Raw genomic sequence first — 17,651 nt, forward strand, 5'->3', positions numbered from 1 at the left:
GATTTAAGAGCTCCAAGCCTCGCCTAGACAGAATGGGTAGTGACATCTACTACACTCTGACAGTCCTCTTCTCACACCTATGGGACAGCAGAGCTAACATGTCTTATTTATCTTTATGTAGAAAATTTATAGGACTTTGTGAGTGTTAGATCTGGAGGACAAAGGAGAATGAGGACCCTAGGATGAATTCCAGGTTTCTGGCTTGGGCAAGTGGATGATGGCACACCTATAGCATACCAGATTCTGTACTGGTTGGTGGGTAGTTCTGTCCCATAGGTAGGAAAAAACTGCTGTTAGAGTACATGCAATAACCAATTTTGTCTGGATGAATACTGAAAGGCTTCACAGAGGAGATAACACTTGAGCTGGGTAGGGAACTGAGGAAGCAAGAAAGGTAGCTGCTCTAAGGTTGGAGGAAAAGGAGTTGGAAAAGAGTTCTTTCTTGATGCTCTTTATTTTCTTGGAGACGGAGGAGGCTAAATAACTTGTTGAAATGGAGGTGGGCAGGAGTGGGTGAGCAATCTGGACATAAGTGGTAAAGATGTAAAGTAACCACTATAAGGGAAGAGGAGGGAACTGTCTAGGAAAAAGAAAAAGGACTGCTAAGCAGTGATGAAGCAGACTCTAAATGTCCTTGAAAGCACAGATCTGAAGTGTGTCAGTCAGTAAGGCCAATGTAATCGTCTCCAGCAGCCCGTGGCATTCCTGGGGCAGGGCTATGAAAAATCAAGACACACGCACCCCGGTGTTCATTGCAGCACTATTTACAATAGCCAAGGCATGGTATCAGCCTAAATGTCCATTGACAGATGAATGGATAAAGAAGATGTGGTACATATATACAATGGAATATTACTCAGCCATAAAAAAGAATGAAATAATGCCATTTGCAGCAACATGGATGGATCTAGAGACTATCATACTAAGTGAAGTAAGTCAGAGAAAGGCAAATATCATATGATATCATTTATATGTGAAATCTAAAAAAAATGATACAAATGAACTTATTTACAGAACAGAAATTGACTCACAGACATAGAAAACAAACTTATGGTTACCAAAGGAGAAAGAGGGGGGAGGGAGGAATAAATTAGGAGTTTGGGATTAAAAGATACACACTATCATATATAAAATAAACAACAAGGACCTACTATATAGCACAGGGAACTATATTCACTATCTCATAATAATTTATAATGGAAATGAATCTGAAAAAGAATATGTATACACACACATATACATGAATCACTTCATTGTACACCTGAAACTAACACAACATTAGAAATCAACTATACTTCAATTAAAAAAACCCAAATCAATGGTTGGATTACAGGTGTGCTTACCTAACATTACCTGACAGGTGTGCTTACCTAACTAGATTACATTATAAAAGAAACTAAAGTAGGCTCCTTCATTGCCAGCAGAGGGATTTAGTGATCTTTACTACCCAGCTTCATAGGAATACAGATAGAATATGGGGCTTTTGTGCCGACTCACCATTTTGCATTTTCTCTGCTAACACTTGAGCCAGTGCCTGAGTGGCCAGTGGTGCTGTCTGTCGCCTCTTCAGTCCAGAGAAGCTGACTTGGGTCTAAGGCAGGGACGGGCAGGTCGGCTCCGTTGCTGACCAGGACAACAGGAGTGTCTGAGGCAACAATGCTCTGCTCCTCCAGAGGGGGAGGAGGGGTGGGGGGAGGAGGTGCTGGAGCCACAGCGGGCGGAGGGACTGCGGACTTGGGTTTGCCTGCGGTCTGCTCCTCGGTGCCGGGGGCAGTCTGCTCGGGTTTGAGACTCGCCACCCTGGTCTCCGAAGGCTCTCCTTTAAGGTCAGATATGCCAGAAGTGGTTGCATCTGAGGACGGTCGAGATGTTGGCTGCTTGCCAGTTTTTTTCTTGCCCTTTGTGATTCCTACCATCCCTGTTTTGCTAGAAACTGTCTCCTTTGAAGCTTTAGGACGAGATGAGGTGGAGGAAGTAGATGGTGAAGCTGTTGCTTTGGAGCCAGTTGTTTTTCTTGAATGAGAGGAACCAGCTAAAGTAGAGAGATTTTGCATTAAGCGTCAAAGAAGAGAACACTTTTTAAATAAACTAACCGAGTTGCAATCGTCAATGACCATGTTCCCTTTAAACTTTACAAATCTGTCTGAATAAATGCATAAAGGGAAACAGGCTAATGATAATAATGGTCTTGTTTTCTGCCCCCTCCTTGCCTCCAACCGAGGAGCAGTGATGCTTGAGGCCAAACCCTGAGGGACAAGCGTCCTCTGTCCACTCCCCCCTCCAGTCTTTAGCTGAGCCAGCCGAAGGGAAATCCTCACCTCCTTGCCCTGTGGGTCACCTGAAAAAGTCCCTGTATGCTCCAAAGAAGGGACATTACAGTGTGCAGAGGGCAGACACCAGCAGCTGTCTGGGTATAGTACAAGGTTACTCCCATCACAAACTGTACATGTTTTATGATGCCTTTCTGGGAATGGAGTGGCCCACATTCAGAAGATGCTGGAGTATACACCACCAGCTCCTTTCTGGCCAAAAGCAAATTTACTCATCTTAACTGCTGAAAGAGCAAACTCCAAACTAGCTCTCCCCAATGGCTGTAGAGAAGCTTGCCACCCTGCCCCATCTACCCAACTGCAGTGATAACGGGGCAGAGGGAAAACCCATGGTCACATATGAAGGACAAGTCTCCTTCAAAACATCAAGAGGCAGAAAAACGTCTTTTTTTTTTTTTTTTTTTTTTTACAAAAAATGTGTAAATGGGTAGTGTTTGAATAATCTGAAGGGAAAGAGTATCATTTTCAGAGCTTCTAAAACTGCTTATGTTCCTAGAGGGCCTTCATCAGAGGATGGCCATGGCCATGGCCTGCTTCTGGACAGGACTGCCTTCAACCAAACCATTTTCAGGAAAAAAAAAAAAGTTAACTCTCCTTTTCTTTTTGTCATCACAGGAAATACATTTAAACTCCTATGACCTTCATGATCTATACATTTCTCCTAATTGCTTTTTCTGTTACAATGTTGTATATTCCCTCTTTTTCCTGAGGGGTCAAACTATCTTCCACAGAATTAGAAAAATGTTGTTAGTACTGTGGAGCCAATCCACACTGCATACAGATGTTATTTATTGTAACTTACCTCTGGTTATAACTTTATTGAAGTCAGTTGGGAGGGTCAGGAGAGGAAGAACAGATAAAGGAATAGACAGAGAGGTGTACGACTTCACTAACTCTGATCTACTGAAAAAAGGCAGTCTCACTTGGTGACAAAGATGCAGGCTTCAAACAAGTCTCTATGGCTTGGGGGCTTTATTATTTTAGGTATCCGTAATTATGAGAATTCCCCCCCCCCCCATATCAGGGCCTGTCAATATTTCTTTGAAATAAACAATCTTTATTTGCTTATAGGACAAACGTATTAAGCATACTCCTACAATCTAAGTCCATTCCAAATTTACCTTTCACAACCAAGATGCTAAGGACTTGCTGTCTAAACATGTTCAGTTATTTCTTGGGGAAACTGAACAGAATCTTTTCCACACATCAATTCTAATAATTTTTTCTTGTAGAAAAGTCTTTTTGTTTTTCTAACAGCAAAGTTAACTTCAGCCTTGCTTAAGGAAAAAGACAATTTTTTAGGCCTAGAGTGCAAATTCAAGCCATGTAACTATATTTCTCTTTTAAGTGTCGTCTAAAATGAGGATTTTGCTGAAATGTTGCTTAAGTTACCTTGAATTATAGCCATGGCTAAAAAAGAAATGCCACCTCTCCTCAGTTAAATACTTTTGTTGTTAACACAGGGTGTAACGAGAAAGAAAAAAAATATGAGATGTTACTTCACTAGTGAAGCAGGCGAATGTGCCAACCTGCTGTCTGGTGATCTGGAGGTCTACACTAACTTAGTAACAGAGGAAGAATCTGAACCAATAAATTTTTTTAAGAGATTAAATGTCTGACTGAATATCAGGAGTGACATTTGAAGTAACTTTTCCAGAAGGTCAACTTTATTCAAATAAAACAAAGTTACCATGTAGAAAGTTCTAAATGGTTACAAATGGAATATGAGTGGGATTCTGAAGGAGTCACTATTTGATAAAAAAAGATCCTTGCACGCTGGGCTTGTTGGTGGACTTCAAGGCAACTCCTGTTTCTCTGTGATAACCTGAGAACAGCTACCTTCTTCACACTAAGCGCCAGCTGGGCCTCTTTTAATACAATGGATAACATGACTGTACTTTCCTCTAAGGAACATCATAAGTCTATAAAAAATCTTCAAGTAAAGTATCTGGAAATAACTCCAAATCCCTCATGAAAGCTGTCACCTGCCCTGGTGTTAATCACCAGCTTTCTTCTGAGAGAAGTAAGAGAGAGGACAAGCCGAGTCAACCGTGACCTGCTGCCACATGGGGCGTGGGGAAGTGGGTCTTCACTCCCAAGGACAGGGTGAGAGTTTGGGGCTTTACTTCAGGAAGTAAATCGGCACCTGCCTCACTTCAAGCACTGCTCCTGAGGTGTGCTAGGCAGTCTGGGAAACACACACAGACACCAACGAGAACAGACACTGATGTGTGGTGGAAGCTGGTCCCTGAGAAAATGGCCTGTAGGCACTGTTGGCAAAGCATTCTGAGATTTTCATTTTAGAGCTTATTAGAAGAGACCCAGACACACAAGGTCAAAGGTGGTAGACAGGAACACCAGGACAGAGACATCTATTTGCATTCTGAGTTCTGTCATACTGTCACCTAAGCCACTCTCTGAATCTGAGCATTATGGGTATAAATTATAAGGGGGAAAGATTAATACCAAGGCATATCCTGGTAGCTGGTTTTGAGAAAGTCGCTGCTGATTTTAAGGAAAATAAGGTTTGCTATAACACAGGAGAATTTGTATGCATGTGTTAATGGGAAAAAGATGCTCAGCATGTGTATTTGGAATAATATCCTTTTAAAGGTTGGATGACAGGAGAGGCTTCTTTATTCCACTTCACTAGAATGGGGGCTCCACTTTGCATTAAGCATATCTGATGTGAAAGGAAAGCTGGACACACATGACATGAAGTGATGTAATCACCCAAACATCCCCCGGTGATTTGCAGTCACAGATTGTAATCGCTCCACTAGATGCTTTCCCTTGTAACACATTGAAGTCTATGAGGTTGGGAAGGGGGCACTGAGCATGTTAACTTCCAACTCTGCTGAGCAGTTGTAACTCCAGTAGAGAGTGGTGGCATGGAGCACTGAGTGATATGAACCCTTTGTCATTTGTCAGTAGAGAGATGACTATAAGGTTTAAGACATTAAGACCCAGCAAATATGTCAAAGATGTAAGCAACATGTTTTTATGTGCAAACTTAAGATATTTTGAAAGAAAACCCAAGCCAAAGAGCCACCCATAAACTCAAATAGGCAGGCCAGCTGATGTCTAAATAACGTCAGATCACATCATCGCTATTCATCAGGCAGACTACTCCCTGTTTCCTTCTACTGGGTTTTGTGCAGATAGTGGATATGCAGGATGAAAGACGTCTATTCACCCTAAACCTAATGAGGTGAATGGATCAAGTGGTTGACTTTTCTTTGGTAGAGACAGCAACAAAGGAATCTCCTGGGCATTCTCTGTGTCAAAGCTGAATCCACTGGTGTTACAACCTAAGACAGCAGACACCGAAAAGGCCATCATTCCTAGAAGAAGAAATCAGCCCCACCCCAGAGCCAAGCACCCTAGACTCAAACCCACAGAGGGCATACTCACCAGCCTCTCGGGTTGCATTTCGGCTTGTTGGCTTGGGTGGAGGGACGGGGGCCTGCTTACCAGGAGCCTTGGTAATTTTTTTAATAGGAGGTACTTCGTCACCCTTGGGGCTGGCCCCAGCAGCGGCCCCTTTTGGAGGCACAGGTGTTTTTTTGGGCTTAGGTTTGGGTTTAGCCTTAGGAAGAGCTGGAGGAGGCGGAGCAGGAGCTGCCGGTGTTTCAGAGTGGTTTTCAGTGTTCTCTACAAATGAGAAAGTGAACAGAAGCAGACTGATACGGACACACACCATACACACCATATAAACAGGAGGAGCAAGACACGGTGCAACAGTGATACAAACATGCAGCTGCTTGGCCCCTGGGAACCAGTGGGGTTCTGCACCAGAGAGAGTGAAGGTTGGGGTAAAGAAGATCAAAGGCTAAAAGCCAAACTAGGGTGTGCTCTCCAGGTCCAAAAATCACTCCTGTGATAAAATAAGACTGCACAAGAGACTGTGATGAAGTTAAGTTCAGGGTGAGCGTAAATGTCCACCACCAGGGGCTGACACCAACCTTGAACCGGTGGTTGCTGGACGATGATGTGGGCGTGAGTGCTAAGTTTTTAACCAAACGGAAGGACTCCAAGAGCGGCAGATCAGCGCATTACACACACCGCCACAGGGTGAGGCTGACAGCACAGCAATGGCTGGACTCAGAGTTACCCTTCACTGAGGGACTTTCTCAGGAGAACTCAAGCCCCATCAACCTGAAAGGGATCTGTGCTCCGTCTCTGTCTCATTGTGGTCAAAAATCAATAATTTTCTAAGCTAAGGGAGACTCTCTAGAATCTGGTACAGGAAGCACAATGCACTGAAGAATAAACTATTTTCTATTATTAAAATTTTCTCAAGTTCTCCCAGGGCACTAGGGCAGCTTCCTGTTTTACAATAACTTCCTCTGACCTTTTCAAACCGTGTCACAACTGTAGGTACTGGAGGGTGCAGAAACCAAAAAAAATATCAAATTTGTTTTGTAGTGTACATGCAAGTAATGAGTTTAAAAAGATAAACGTTAAAATTCATTAAAAAAAATCATACCTAAGAACAGAAGCCTCACACAAGATTTTGCATAACTAGAGTAGTATTAGTTTCTCATTTTAAAAAGTGGGGATGCTGAACGTTCATCCACATATTCACATCCTTATCTTTTCTAATTGTGACTAGTTAAAATTAAAATACACTTTGGGTCCGAAGAGCTAAGCAGCATTTCAAAATGGAACACAACAAAAAGTGTAAGACAGCGTTAAGACAAGACTGAGCCTTTACTGAGTATGTTCTTCTATTATCCAATGACCAAGAAAGGATTTTAATATTGGAATGCATCACATTTTACTATTTCTTTTGTTTCATTTCTCATCCCAGTGAATATGAAGTGAGGACTCCTCCCCTTTTTTTTACATCTCCATCATTCTACATGTATAACTACCATAAAAATGATTGAAATTTCAGTATGTAATGAATAAAACTTTTCTTTTACCTTCCCTCAGTCATGCAACCCACCCCAGTCACTGCAGCCCAAATGGACTCCTGAACTTAATTGTACTCATTATCTGAGCTACTTAGTCAACATTTATCAGAGGCTACTTGGTATGTTTGCCTTTCTGTTTATATATCTTGTCTCTTCAACTAAGCTGCTTAGCATCTATAATACAGGAGTGGCGCTCCTAACCCACCAGATCTGAACCACAAGGCCACTATACCGCAAGAGTCAGAGTTGAGAACAATACAAGTTGACAGTCACTGAGAACATTTTATTTTAATGTAAAACATACAAATGTACATTGATTTGCTAGTCTTTCGACTTAGGTTAGAGGCCTGTTCTTTAAGTACATCTTTGTACCTTTAGTCCCTGGCATAATGGAGAGCCACCAATAACACCATCCGTGGTGAGAGCCGGTCACAGTGATCTGCACCATTTGGTATCTTAATTCTCTCTCCTGCTACGAAGCCTCACATCTCTTATCCTCTGCCTTCATGGCATATTACTGAGGGATCTTTTTTCTGTCTGCCTAAGGTTTTTAAATTCTAAAGTTATATCCCAAAGAATCCAGCTTCTGAGTTTGGGAAGGAGATGGTTCACTCTATGACAGCTGGAAATGACAATTCCTACTGGGTTGAGAATGTACACACTACACGTAAACTTCCAGCTACTCTTGGAGAAGCATGGTCCACTCCTCCCTCCTCTGTAAATTCTATCAATTATCTGTGTGTGTTTCCCCATATGGCCATTGTTTATATTTACTCTGCAGTGATTCCTAACGGGTGTGTGTGTGTGTGTATGTGTGTATGCGTTCACGAGCACACGCACGCAAACAGTATACTTTTCTGACTAAATTATAAACTGCTTTTGTCTGAAATTTGATATTCCATCAAGCAAGATGCTCTAAACATTATGTCTATTCAGTGAATGTGACTGATCAGCTGGTAGTTATTAACACACACACACACACACACACACATCCGTGGGAAGTGAACTCTTGTATCTGGGAGATAATGAATAACATCAAGAGGTATTTTTTACTCTTAGCATACGGTCTGAAGAAAAGACATAAACTGATGGTGTAGAGGAGTATTACCTTTTCAAGAGGAGGTTAAGAAAGGGCTGCCTATGCACTCTGGCTTGATGAGGATACTACATCTCATAACAATGGTCTGGAGGTGAGCTATTGACTACACTTCCAAATGTGCCTCCTTCCACCACATGGAGAGTCGAGTCCAACAACACTTAGAGTAAATCTGAGAACTGCGGGCGGCCTTCACTTTGCCTAGAATGCACTTGCCCCCATTCCTCTCCTTCGTCTGACTGCATCCTTCTCATCTCCTCCAGGTCTCAGTTTGGAAACATCTTCCCAATGTTGGTCCCACTTGCAAGCTCCCTGGTTTGCTGTCCTCGGGCCTCCCAGAGCACTTTGCGTCTTGTATTACAATTGCCTGTGTACATGCTGGTCTCCACATAGGTCACGATCTGCTTGAAGGCAAAGGCCATTTCTTATGCACAGTGTGCTCTTTCCCCGGCCCCCGTGGCTGACCTTCATGCTCACGTGGGGAACAAATGCCAAGTAAGATACTTGTTACTTCATGGAAAGCCCTCTACAATGACTCAACAGAAATAATATCAGATACTTTTCAGATTTCTCATATTTAATACCAAGCTATACTTAACAGATTGCAGATCAGTTTTTCTGCTACTTATATATTTATTGATAAGGAATAATGGGAGACTAAGAGGCCCGAAGGCCTTCAGGAAAAAGTTTCCAGTGTTAGGCAGGAGAGGCCCAAGACCACCACCCTAACTCAGAATCAGGTGCCCTCAGGAGCCCCAGGAACACCACGTGTCCTAGGTAGAACCTGCCCCCAGAGTAGTGGGAAGGCCACTTGACATTTGTTTTGTTTGCTTTGACGCTGATATTTCAAATATTAAAGTACTGACACGCTGTCTCAAAAAGAGATACAAGCATCTAGGATGGTTATGTGATGTGGTTTTGCAAATATAACCAGTTAATATATGAAATGAAGTTCTTGGGTAAGTTGACTTAATGCAAAAGGAAGGGGCACACTGCACCCCAAAATAAAGGGTAAACTGAGAACATGGGAGAGTAGATTTGCACGGTAGTAAGTTCAAATAAGAAGTGAGATCAAAAGAGGAGCAGAGGTAAGAGTAACTCTTAAGCTGTTTTTTCAGTATTAAATGGTGTCTTTCCAGAGCAATGAATGGTTTGTTTATAAGATATTTTCTGTGTACCATGATACTCCATGATGTTAGTCAGGAGTGACATTCTTTTTACTGTCAGGAAGTGGTTTCCATACCAAATGCTTCCCCTCACTCAGTGTGGCTCCAGCGGGGGCACTGTCTACACAGCGAGAGGGAGGCTCCTCTGTCTTATTAGTGCTGGGGCACCATGTCCAGCCTTTCCATCTCCTTATGTACAGACCAGCCAAGCAAGATGCTATCTCGGACCTTATTTGACCAAAGAGAACTGAATGTACTAATCCGAAGTAAAAAATAAGAAAACAAAAACATCTCTCAAATATCCATGAACCTATGAAGTCTGCCATCTTTTTGGAATATCAGGCCTGCTGGTTTAATTAACATAAAACTGTCAGCAACTTTTTATTAGGCTGATAAGGGAAATACGGCCTTTGAAGTCTGTCCAGTGCACTGACTGACATTCCGCACGGACCAGGCAAGCACCAGAGATGGCACTGTTACATAAAGAAGGATGTGGTTTTGAATGTGAAAAGGCTGTACCAGGGACAAAGCACAGATGGATTTGAAATTTAACAGTGTGGTGAGACAGGACAGTTGGACTAAAAAATAAAAAAGTAAAAAAAGAAATCACTGCATTTCAACTGAAACCTCTTAAACTCTATTCAGGTCTGTTTTCTCTTATGTTCCAGGAATATTATCATTAAAAATTTTAGTTAATTTCTCATAATCAGTTCTGAGAAATCAACTAACATATGATCTTAAGCATAACCAGAGCCCTTCAATGGAAACACTAAGTAAAGCCCCATGAGTACCATACTTAATATGGAATAAAGCAAAATAATAAATTTCCAACAGATTATTAATAGAGGCTTCTAAAATTTTCAAAGGCTAATTTATATTCAAATAATAAGAGGTTACGGACTTCCTGAGAAGATGATTTTAAGTTGTGTCTGTCAAATGTTCTTTTGTTCCCTTTGCCTTTGGAGGATTTGGATCAAGAACAGAGGAAGAGAAGTTTCCTTCCAGCAGTTTCTAAGAGTTCTCAAAATGCCTAGAGAGCCCAAACTAGGTTTGACAAATTTATGCCATCCAACTCAGAGGCAGGCATTATGGAAAAACAGCCTGTTTTCTGAGGATTCATTTCTATGCAGCAGGAAATCATCTAGAATCTCCCAACAAAGCATTACTTTACGGGGGTTTCAGTTCAGGTTTGCATAAGTAAGAGGCTTGGGGGTTCCTGCAACCGTGATAGGAATGGTATGGAGATGTAGTCAATCAGTGACCAGGAACTTGTGAATGTTCTGGGGGGTCCTTGATAGACAAGTATTTTGCAGTTTCTGCAATCTACCATAGTATTTCACTTTGGAAACCGAAGTCTCTAAAGAAGCCTTCAGGGAATGGCATAATTGCCTCTGGCATATTTTGAAATTTCCAATTGCACAGACAAATAAATCATGGAGCGGAGGTTATGGCCATTCCAGCAACCAGAATCCCCGGCATTACTGGGAACTATCCCTGGGTCTCCCAGGAATGTCTGAACCTGGACCAGAACTTACAGTGTTGGGTGTGCGGATGCCACCAGCCAAGCTCCCACTTAGATCTAAAGAGATAATGCTGGGCTGAGTGAGCCATCAATAGTTATGCTATTCCTCCAAGCTGAGCTGCTATAATTTGAAAGTAACCAGCAGAGAAAGATGTTCAGACTGCTGGCTTTTTTTTAAAGATACTGAGGGGCTTCCCTGGTGGCGCAGTGGTTAAGAATCCACCTGCCAATGCAGGGGACACGGGTTCGAGCCCTGGTCCAGGAAGATCCCACATGCCACAGAGCAACTAAGCCCGTGTGCCACAACTACTGAGCCTGCGCTCTAGAGCCCGCGAGCCACAACTACTGAGCCACGTGCCACAACTACTGAAGCCCGCACGCCTAGAGCCCAAGCTCCGCAACAAGAGAAGCCACTGCAGTGAGAAGCCCGCGCACCACAACCAAGAGTAGCCCCCGCTCGCTGCAACTAGAGAAAGCCCGCGTGCAGCAACGAAGACCCAATGCAGCCAAAAATAAATAAATAAAATAAATAAATTTTTTAAAAAAAGATACTGAGAAAAAGCTCCTGAGGAAAGGATAACATTCCCAGACATCTCTAATGATAGAAGAGGCCACCCCTTCCGATTCTTACTATTAATTAGCCCCCTTTAATAAAACATTAAATGATGTGCTTATAAAATGGATGTAGCTACCTGAGGAAACCATCCAATTTCTCTTTGCTAGTTATCGTTTCTCTCCTCTTTGTATTTGCAGAACTCCTCTCTACTGGTCTTAGGGTCACTATTTGGAGCCTAAGACCTGCTTCTCAACTTTGAGCTGTAAAAGAATATGGGGTTTCTCTTGATTTTACCTTTCTTATCTTCTGCCTTTTCCTCCAGAGGTGGTGCTTTTTCAGCTACAGAGCCATTACCTTCTTCAGATTTTACTACATTTTCCTCTCGGGTAGATTCCTCTCCGATGGGTATCATGTGCCCGTTTGAATTTTCAAAGTTAACTGTTACATCTCCATCTAAAAATGGGGAGAGAAACACCTAGATGTCTAACTTGATGGCTTTCTTAAAACCAAGTTTTCCAGTTACTAGGACTGTAGGGTTCAGGTTTATGTTTCAGACCTGGGAACCAAATACATCCTGGACTATTTTCACCATGTTTTACTGAATAATTCATTCAAATGAAAGAGCTAGAACATTCTTAGTCTTGGGGGAAAGCAGCTATGGAGGGAGTATCCAGGAGCCATCTCAAGACAGTTAGGAACGATTAACCTAATTATAAAATATCCCTAGGCAGGAGAGTCCCTCTCTTCTTGGGCTTAGTTTTGGTTGAAGTCAATACTTAGGAGTCTCTTTGTCATTCAGAAACTGACCTGTGAAAAAAGGAATCTGAAAAATGGAATAAACATTTTTAACAAGCACCAAAAACACAAGGTGAATGCAAATACACAAATAACATGAAATGCAACTACACATACAAACGATTAGTGGGAGAATATGAACATTTCCAAGCACCACTGTCTCCAGAATATTACATCCATGACATGTTAACTTTACACAGTAATATAACTGCTACTCTATTCAGGGAAAGATGGCAGTAAGGCTAACTGTATTTTCATTTTCCTATTTATGGAAATATTAAAATGTACTCAGGGAATTGTCACATATAGCTGACCAGGAAGTCTTTAAGTTGAGCTAATAATAATTTGAAAACATTAGGAAAAAAATGTAAAAAAAAGCAATTACAGGGGAATTTTTAAAAAATCACAACTGAAATTAAAATTTATGTTATCTAAATCACAAATAACTAATTTTAACACCCCTGAATGTTTATAAATTCCTAGGAGTTTCTAAAGTGAGAGAGATTTTGCCAAAACTCTTAATTCAGTGATGCTTGAAATTTTAACTGTAGTTCATATCAGGAAAATTTTTAAGAAGCTGTGCTACCACTGTAAAAGCAAAATTAATGATTTGAAGTTTTTACTCAGCAAACTTGAAGAAATGCATGATTAGAGCTGATTTTATGCAATTTTTGATTAATCTTATTTTGGCAATCATTCTAAAACAGAGACCATCTCCCAAGTTTTCATTAAATATGACTGAATTGCTGTGGCTCAACAGTAAAATCCATTGGCCTTATTGACAAAAACAAGCATGGCATTTTAATAAGTAAAATACATGTCACAGAATTATGTCATACTTAAAATGAACAATTGTTCCTTAGTCATGTAACTTCCAAGTACCTATAATCCGATTCCTGTATAAAACTAAAATAGACAATAATTGAAGGCAATGCCATTGCAAGTAGATCTCAACTATTTCAATAAAATTAAGGTAATGATTTTTTAAAGACTATACAACAAACCAAAAAGAAAACAAAAGATTCTTAGTTCTTATTACTGGATCCCAAGAAATTTGCTAGTAAAAAAAAGAGGGAGGGGAGACACAATATAATGTCCAGGTACTGGATTCAGAAAAACAAAAAATAATATAAGAACGGAAAATTCCAGACAAAATAGAAAACGACTTCTTTATATAAAAATCCTCAATTTTTAGGTAACCCAAATATAAATTTACCTTTGTTTTCTATGACTTTAGTTGGTAATGAAAACATGTTGAAATCATGTTAATGACAATTTAATTGTTTTAACCATTATTACATTAAAAATTCTTTAGTAGACTAAATAACTAATTTTTAAAATTCAGAACAAAAAACCTAGAGAGAAAATTAAATAATTGTGGGCACAAGAAGAAATTGGATTATCACATGATAGAAAGAAATAATCAACAATATAGAAAGATACTTACTCTGAGATATAAAGCTAAAGTATAGGAAATAATAGAAAAAGGAGTCATGTTTGTAATAAATATGGAATTCAAGAATAAAACAGAGGAGAACTGAAGTTATTATTAATTAATTGGTGTGTGTATTGAAAAGGTTTTCTAGTTTTGCGTATTATTTTATCAGTGGAATTAAAATAAGTTAAGTCCTTGATATAGTTTATATATGTAAGTAAAATACAAGCTCAGCAAAGGAAGGCAAGACAAGATGTTGAGCCAGGCTGCAGGTTACAGTAAGATGTGCCCACTCCAAGTCTTACAGGAGCATTTGTATGCAAAGGAAGGAGAAAACTCAGACAAGAGTCGTAAGCTTAAAGTAAACCAAGAGATAAAGCACACAGAAATAAGTGGTTAAATAAGAAGCATGAGAGTATTTGAGGGATTTCCCTCTTTCTGGTAAACTGGTACATTGGGGATACAGTTAACACAGGAACAGAGACAAGAAGAAAATCATGTAAGAACAGAAGTTGAGTGACTCATTAGAAGGTTAAAGAGGACACCATGGGAGAAAAAGAAAGGAGGCTGTTATGCAGGCAGAAACATCTACATGCCTTCATGTTAAAGCTAAGGGAAAAGATGGAAGGTAAGAACCAGAAGATGACTAAACTTGGACCAGACCATGGACTTCTCAGGAGAGAAGGCCAATCACTGAATTTTTAGATTGAAGTTAGATCTTGGCGTAAAAAAGGTCATCTAAAAGGAATAATAATAGCTGGGAGTGAAGGTATGGGGTGGAATGGGATGAGGTCAAATCCAGGGTAGCTGGCAGGATTTTAAAAGTCTATTTGGCTCACTGAATAAAGGGCATAATAGACAAGCACTGTCAAGAGCTAAGACAAGGTCAAGAACATCAAGGCAAAGAATGAACCTTCACTGGCAGAAGAGAGGAGGTGTTCACCAAGCACAGCAGCTTCCAGTCTCTGGCGAGAGCTGGAAACAGACCGAAATTCTCAAGATAATTGTTTTTGGAAAAATGACAGAAAACTATTTTCCCCAGCCCTTGGCTGAAGGTGGGGAAGGGCTCTATTTACAATAAGCCTCACTGGGAATTTCTAAGTATTTGGTAATTTCTGTAGGTCTATATAGGGACCATGCAAAAAGTAGAAAGTAAGACTCAGTAATTGATGACTTCCCAAACATTAAACCTATACTACACTATGTTTAGGTTAAAGACTGTTTTGTTATTTTATGTTTTAAAACTTTTAACGTTTGGTCTGCAAACATTAAATACAAAGATCCAATAGAGTCAGATTTCTGGAAAGTAAGTATATGAAATTGTAATTCATCTTGCAAATAGTTTAACAGATTAGGCAAAATAAAACCAAGCAATGTTAAGCATTTCTTTCAGCTGACCACTGACTGCCACTTGTCTTTAGAAAAAGTAAACGCTTTTCTAGCTATAATTTTTAATTGGGTAAAAAAAGAGGCCTTTAGTCTCTAACTTTAATACTCATTAACAGTTTTGATCAGAAATTTTTCCTTTTTTTCCTTTCTTTGAAAAGGTTTCCAAATAAAGGATACCAAAACAGTGCACTGGCCCACGCTATAAAGGTGATCGCCCAGCATTGAGCTTTCAGTGGACATGTAATTTCTCTGCCGTCTCCAGGGAGATTAGGGAGGAAGCAAACTTTGATACCAGTAGCAAGCCCACCTTCAAGTACAAAAATGTTAAGGATGTACATTTTTTATTTCTAAAAGTCCCAGGAAGGAAATGAATAGCTTCAAGGTAATAGAAAATTAGGGACTACTTTAAGTTCATTCATAAAATGGAGTGAGAAAAGTACAATAAATAAAATACCTAAAATTTTGAGGGCTCAAGAAAAATGGCAGTATTCACTCCAGACGTCCCTATTTTCTCTGCAGGAGTAAAATAGTAAAGCATCTCCTAGCTCCTTCTAGAATATTCAGATGTTGGGAAAAGTGTGGCATTTGGATTTACAAATAGTGCATGCCAAAAGAGGTTAAGCTCTTTTTGCAAGGAATATATATCAGGAAATGAGAAGAACTATTATTTCAATTCCAAATCAACAGCATTTTATTTGTGCCTATAAAAGCACAATAATAATATTTTACCCCAGTAAATGTTTGGAGGGGTGGGGTGAGGAAAGGCATGAGGTAAGTCAGCAATGTTGCAACAAAAATTTCCTTTAGTTTTATAGTAGTGGGAGCAATGAAAATCATTCAGTATTATTTATTTGGAGAAATAACCATCTTGGTATTTCTTTTGAGGGTCTATCTCAGTTTCTATCTAATCCTTGTCTTTTTGAGCAAGATTCCCCCTTGGGAGGATAGAGGAAAAAAGGGAAGAAGATTAGAGGTAGGGGAAAAAACACTTGGAAATAATAATTGTTAGTGATATGGTGAGAGAGAGCTAGATTCAAAGAAATGAAAAGAGAACAATGCTGGGAAAATTACTTGAGAGAACACATAAAGCAGATTAATTTAATTTGCCCATTAATCCTTATTGACTGTACATTTGAGTGTATTACAGAGTATAAAGGACGAGAGGTCTGTTTACCATCTCTTTTCTCTCTCTTTTCTTTTACTGGTAGACTTAAGAAACCAAAAGGCATGAGCCAAGCTAAAACTTTGCATTTACTTAAACAATTGAGTTTACTTGTATAGACAGATTGAAGCTCAAGAATAGAGAATGAATCATGTAAGCATTTGTATCTTATCTGTATCTCCTGCCACAGAGTAGCTTTGTAAAGCTTTAGGTTTAGGGTGACATATGGTGAAGGACTCACCAAAAAGGTCATTGAATTTATTCTCTAGAAAAACCTTAGATTCTCTGCAGCCCACAAAGGCATTCTGAATTAAAGCAAGATTCTCAGAGTGTGGTACTTTATTTCCCAAAGACCATGATCATCTTAAATTTCAAAAGAAAATGAAAGAAAGACCAAAGAAGGAAGGATCAAATTATTTTAAATGTATGATTAATTTCCTCACCTTGATCAGGCAATTCCTTAAGAACTCCCCTTCTTATCAGCTCCTCTCTACTTTGTCTTGTAGAAATCTTCCTTTCTAATACTTTTAAAAAGAATAAGCACAAGTAAGAATCAAGTCATTGCTTAAAATAATTATGAAAAACATTTCAAGTAGAATTGAGCATATTCATTCTGTTGACTTAAGGGCTCAAACCCCAGTTTTTCTGGTTGCCTAGCAAACCACGTGATTGGAATCAACATAATTAGGACAGGGCAAATAACCCCAGCCCAAGACCTGAAGCTCAGCCACTGTGCCTCGTCTTCCAAATAACGGAATGTGGCCAAGAATCCAGACACATTATCCCATATCAACTACGGAGCACCAAGGCTACTTCTCACTTGGAAATACTCCTTTCTTTAGTAATGATGCATTCTAAAACACAGGCTTCTATGAATGTGCAACGTATGAATGTGCTTACATGGAAAACAAACTTTCAGTAGACACTCAGGTAACTCATCTGAACCTCAGACAGAAGGGACTACTTTTCTAGTGTTTTCTTTCTCACATCATCTACTACAAAAGTCCAACATTTCTGTAATTCTTTTCCCTGCCATACCCACAAGTTCTAGAGTGTTCTGGTGTATCCCCTGACAAATCCCAAGTCTTGGGAGGATGGAGTTAATTCATGTTTTCATAGTATGTAAAGGAATGGGAATCTCAACACTGATTCTTTCTTCTTCTGGAAGAAATTAAATTCCTGGTACAACTTCAGAACGGAGTTTAGGAGCTCAGGGTGGGACTTCAGTAGTATTCACCTTTTATGTCTATAATATTAGTTCCTAAAGCCTACATGTCTATA

General features: G+C 39.9%; 1 protein-coding gene across 5 annotated transcripts in view; it reads right to left on the minus strand.

Moving 5' to 3' along the window:
- PHACTR2 (phosphatase and actin regulator 2) overlaps positions 1-17,651 on the minus strand; it is a 262,789-nt gene that overhangs the window by 40,042 nt on the left and 205,096 nt on the right. For 4 of the 5 annotated variants that reach the window (XM_068550913.1, XM_068550917.1, XM_068550915.1 and 1 more), the window contains exons 3-6: positions 16,814-16,894; positions 11,884-12,042; positions 5,745-5,984; positions 1,498-2,032 (exon numbers count right to left, since the gene is read on the minus strand). In XM_068550913.1, coding sequence (XP_068407014.1) covers positions 1,498-2,032; positions 5,745-5,984; positions 11,884-12,042; positions 16,814-16,894 — 1,015 coding nt within the window. The remainder of the gene's footprint in view (positions 1-1,497; positions 2,033-5,744; positions 5,985-11,883; positions 12,043-16,813; positions 16,895-17,651) is intronic. The other variant, XM_068550916.1, reaches the window with a different exon arrangement.

This window comes from Eschrichtius robustus, chromosome 9 (assembly GCF_028021215.1).
Source record: "Eschrichtius robustus isolate mEscRob2 chromosome 9, mEscRob2.pri, whole genome shotgun sequence".
NCBI classification, from domain to species: domain Eukaryota; kingdom Metazoa; phylum Chordata; class Mammalia; order Artiodactyla; family Eschrichtiidae; genus Eschrichtius; species Eschrichtius robustus.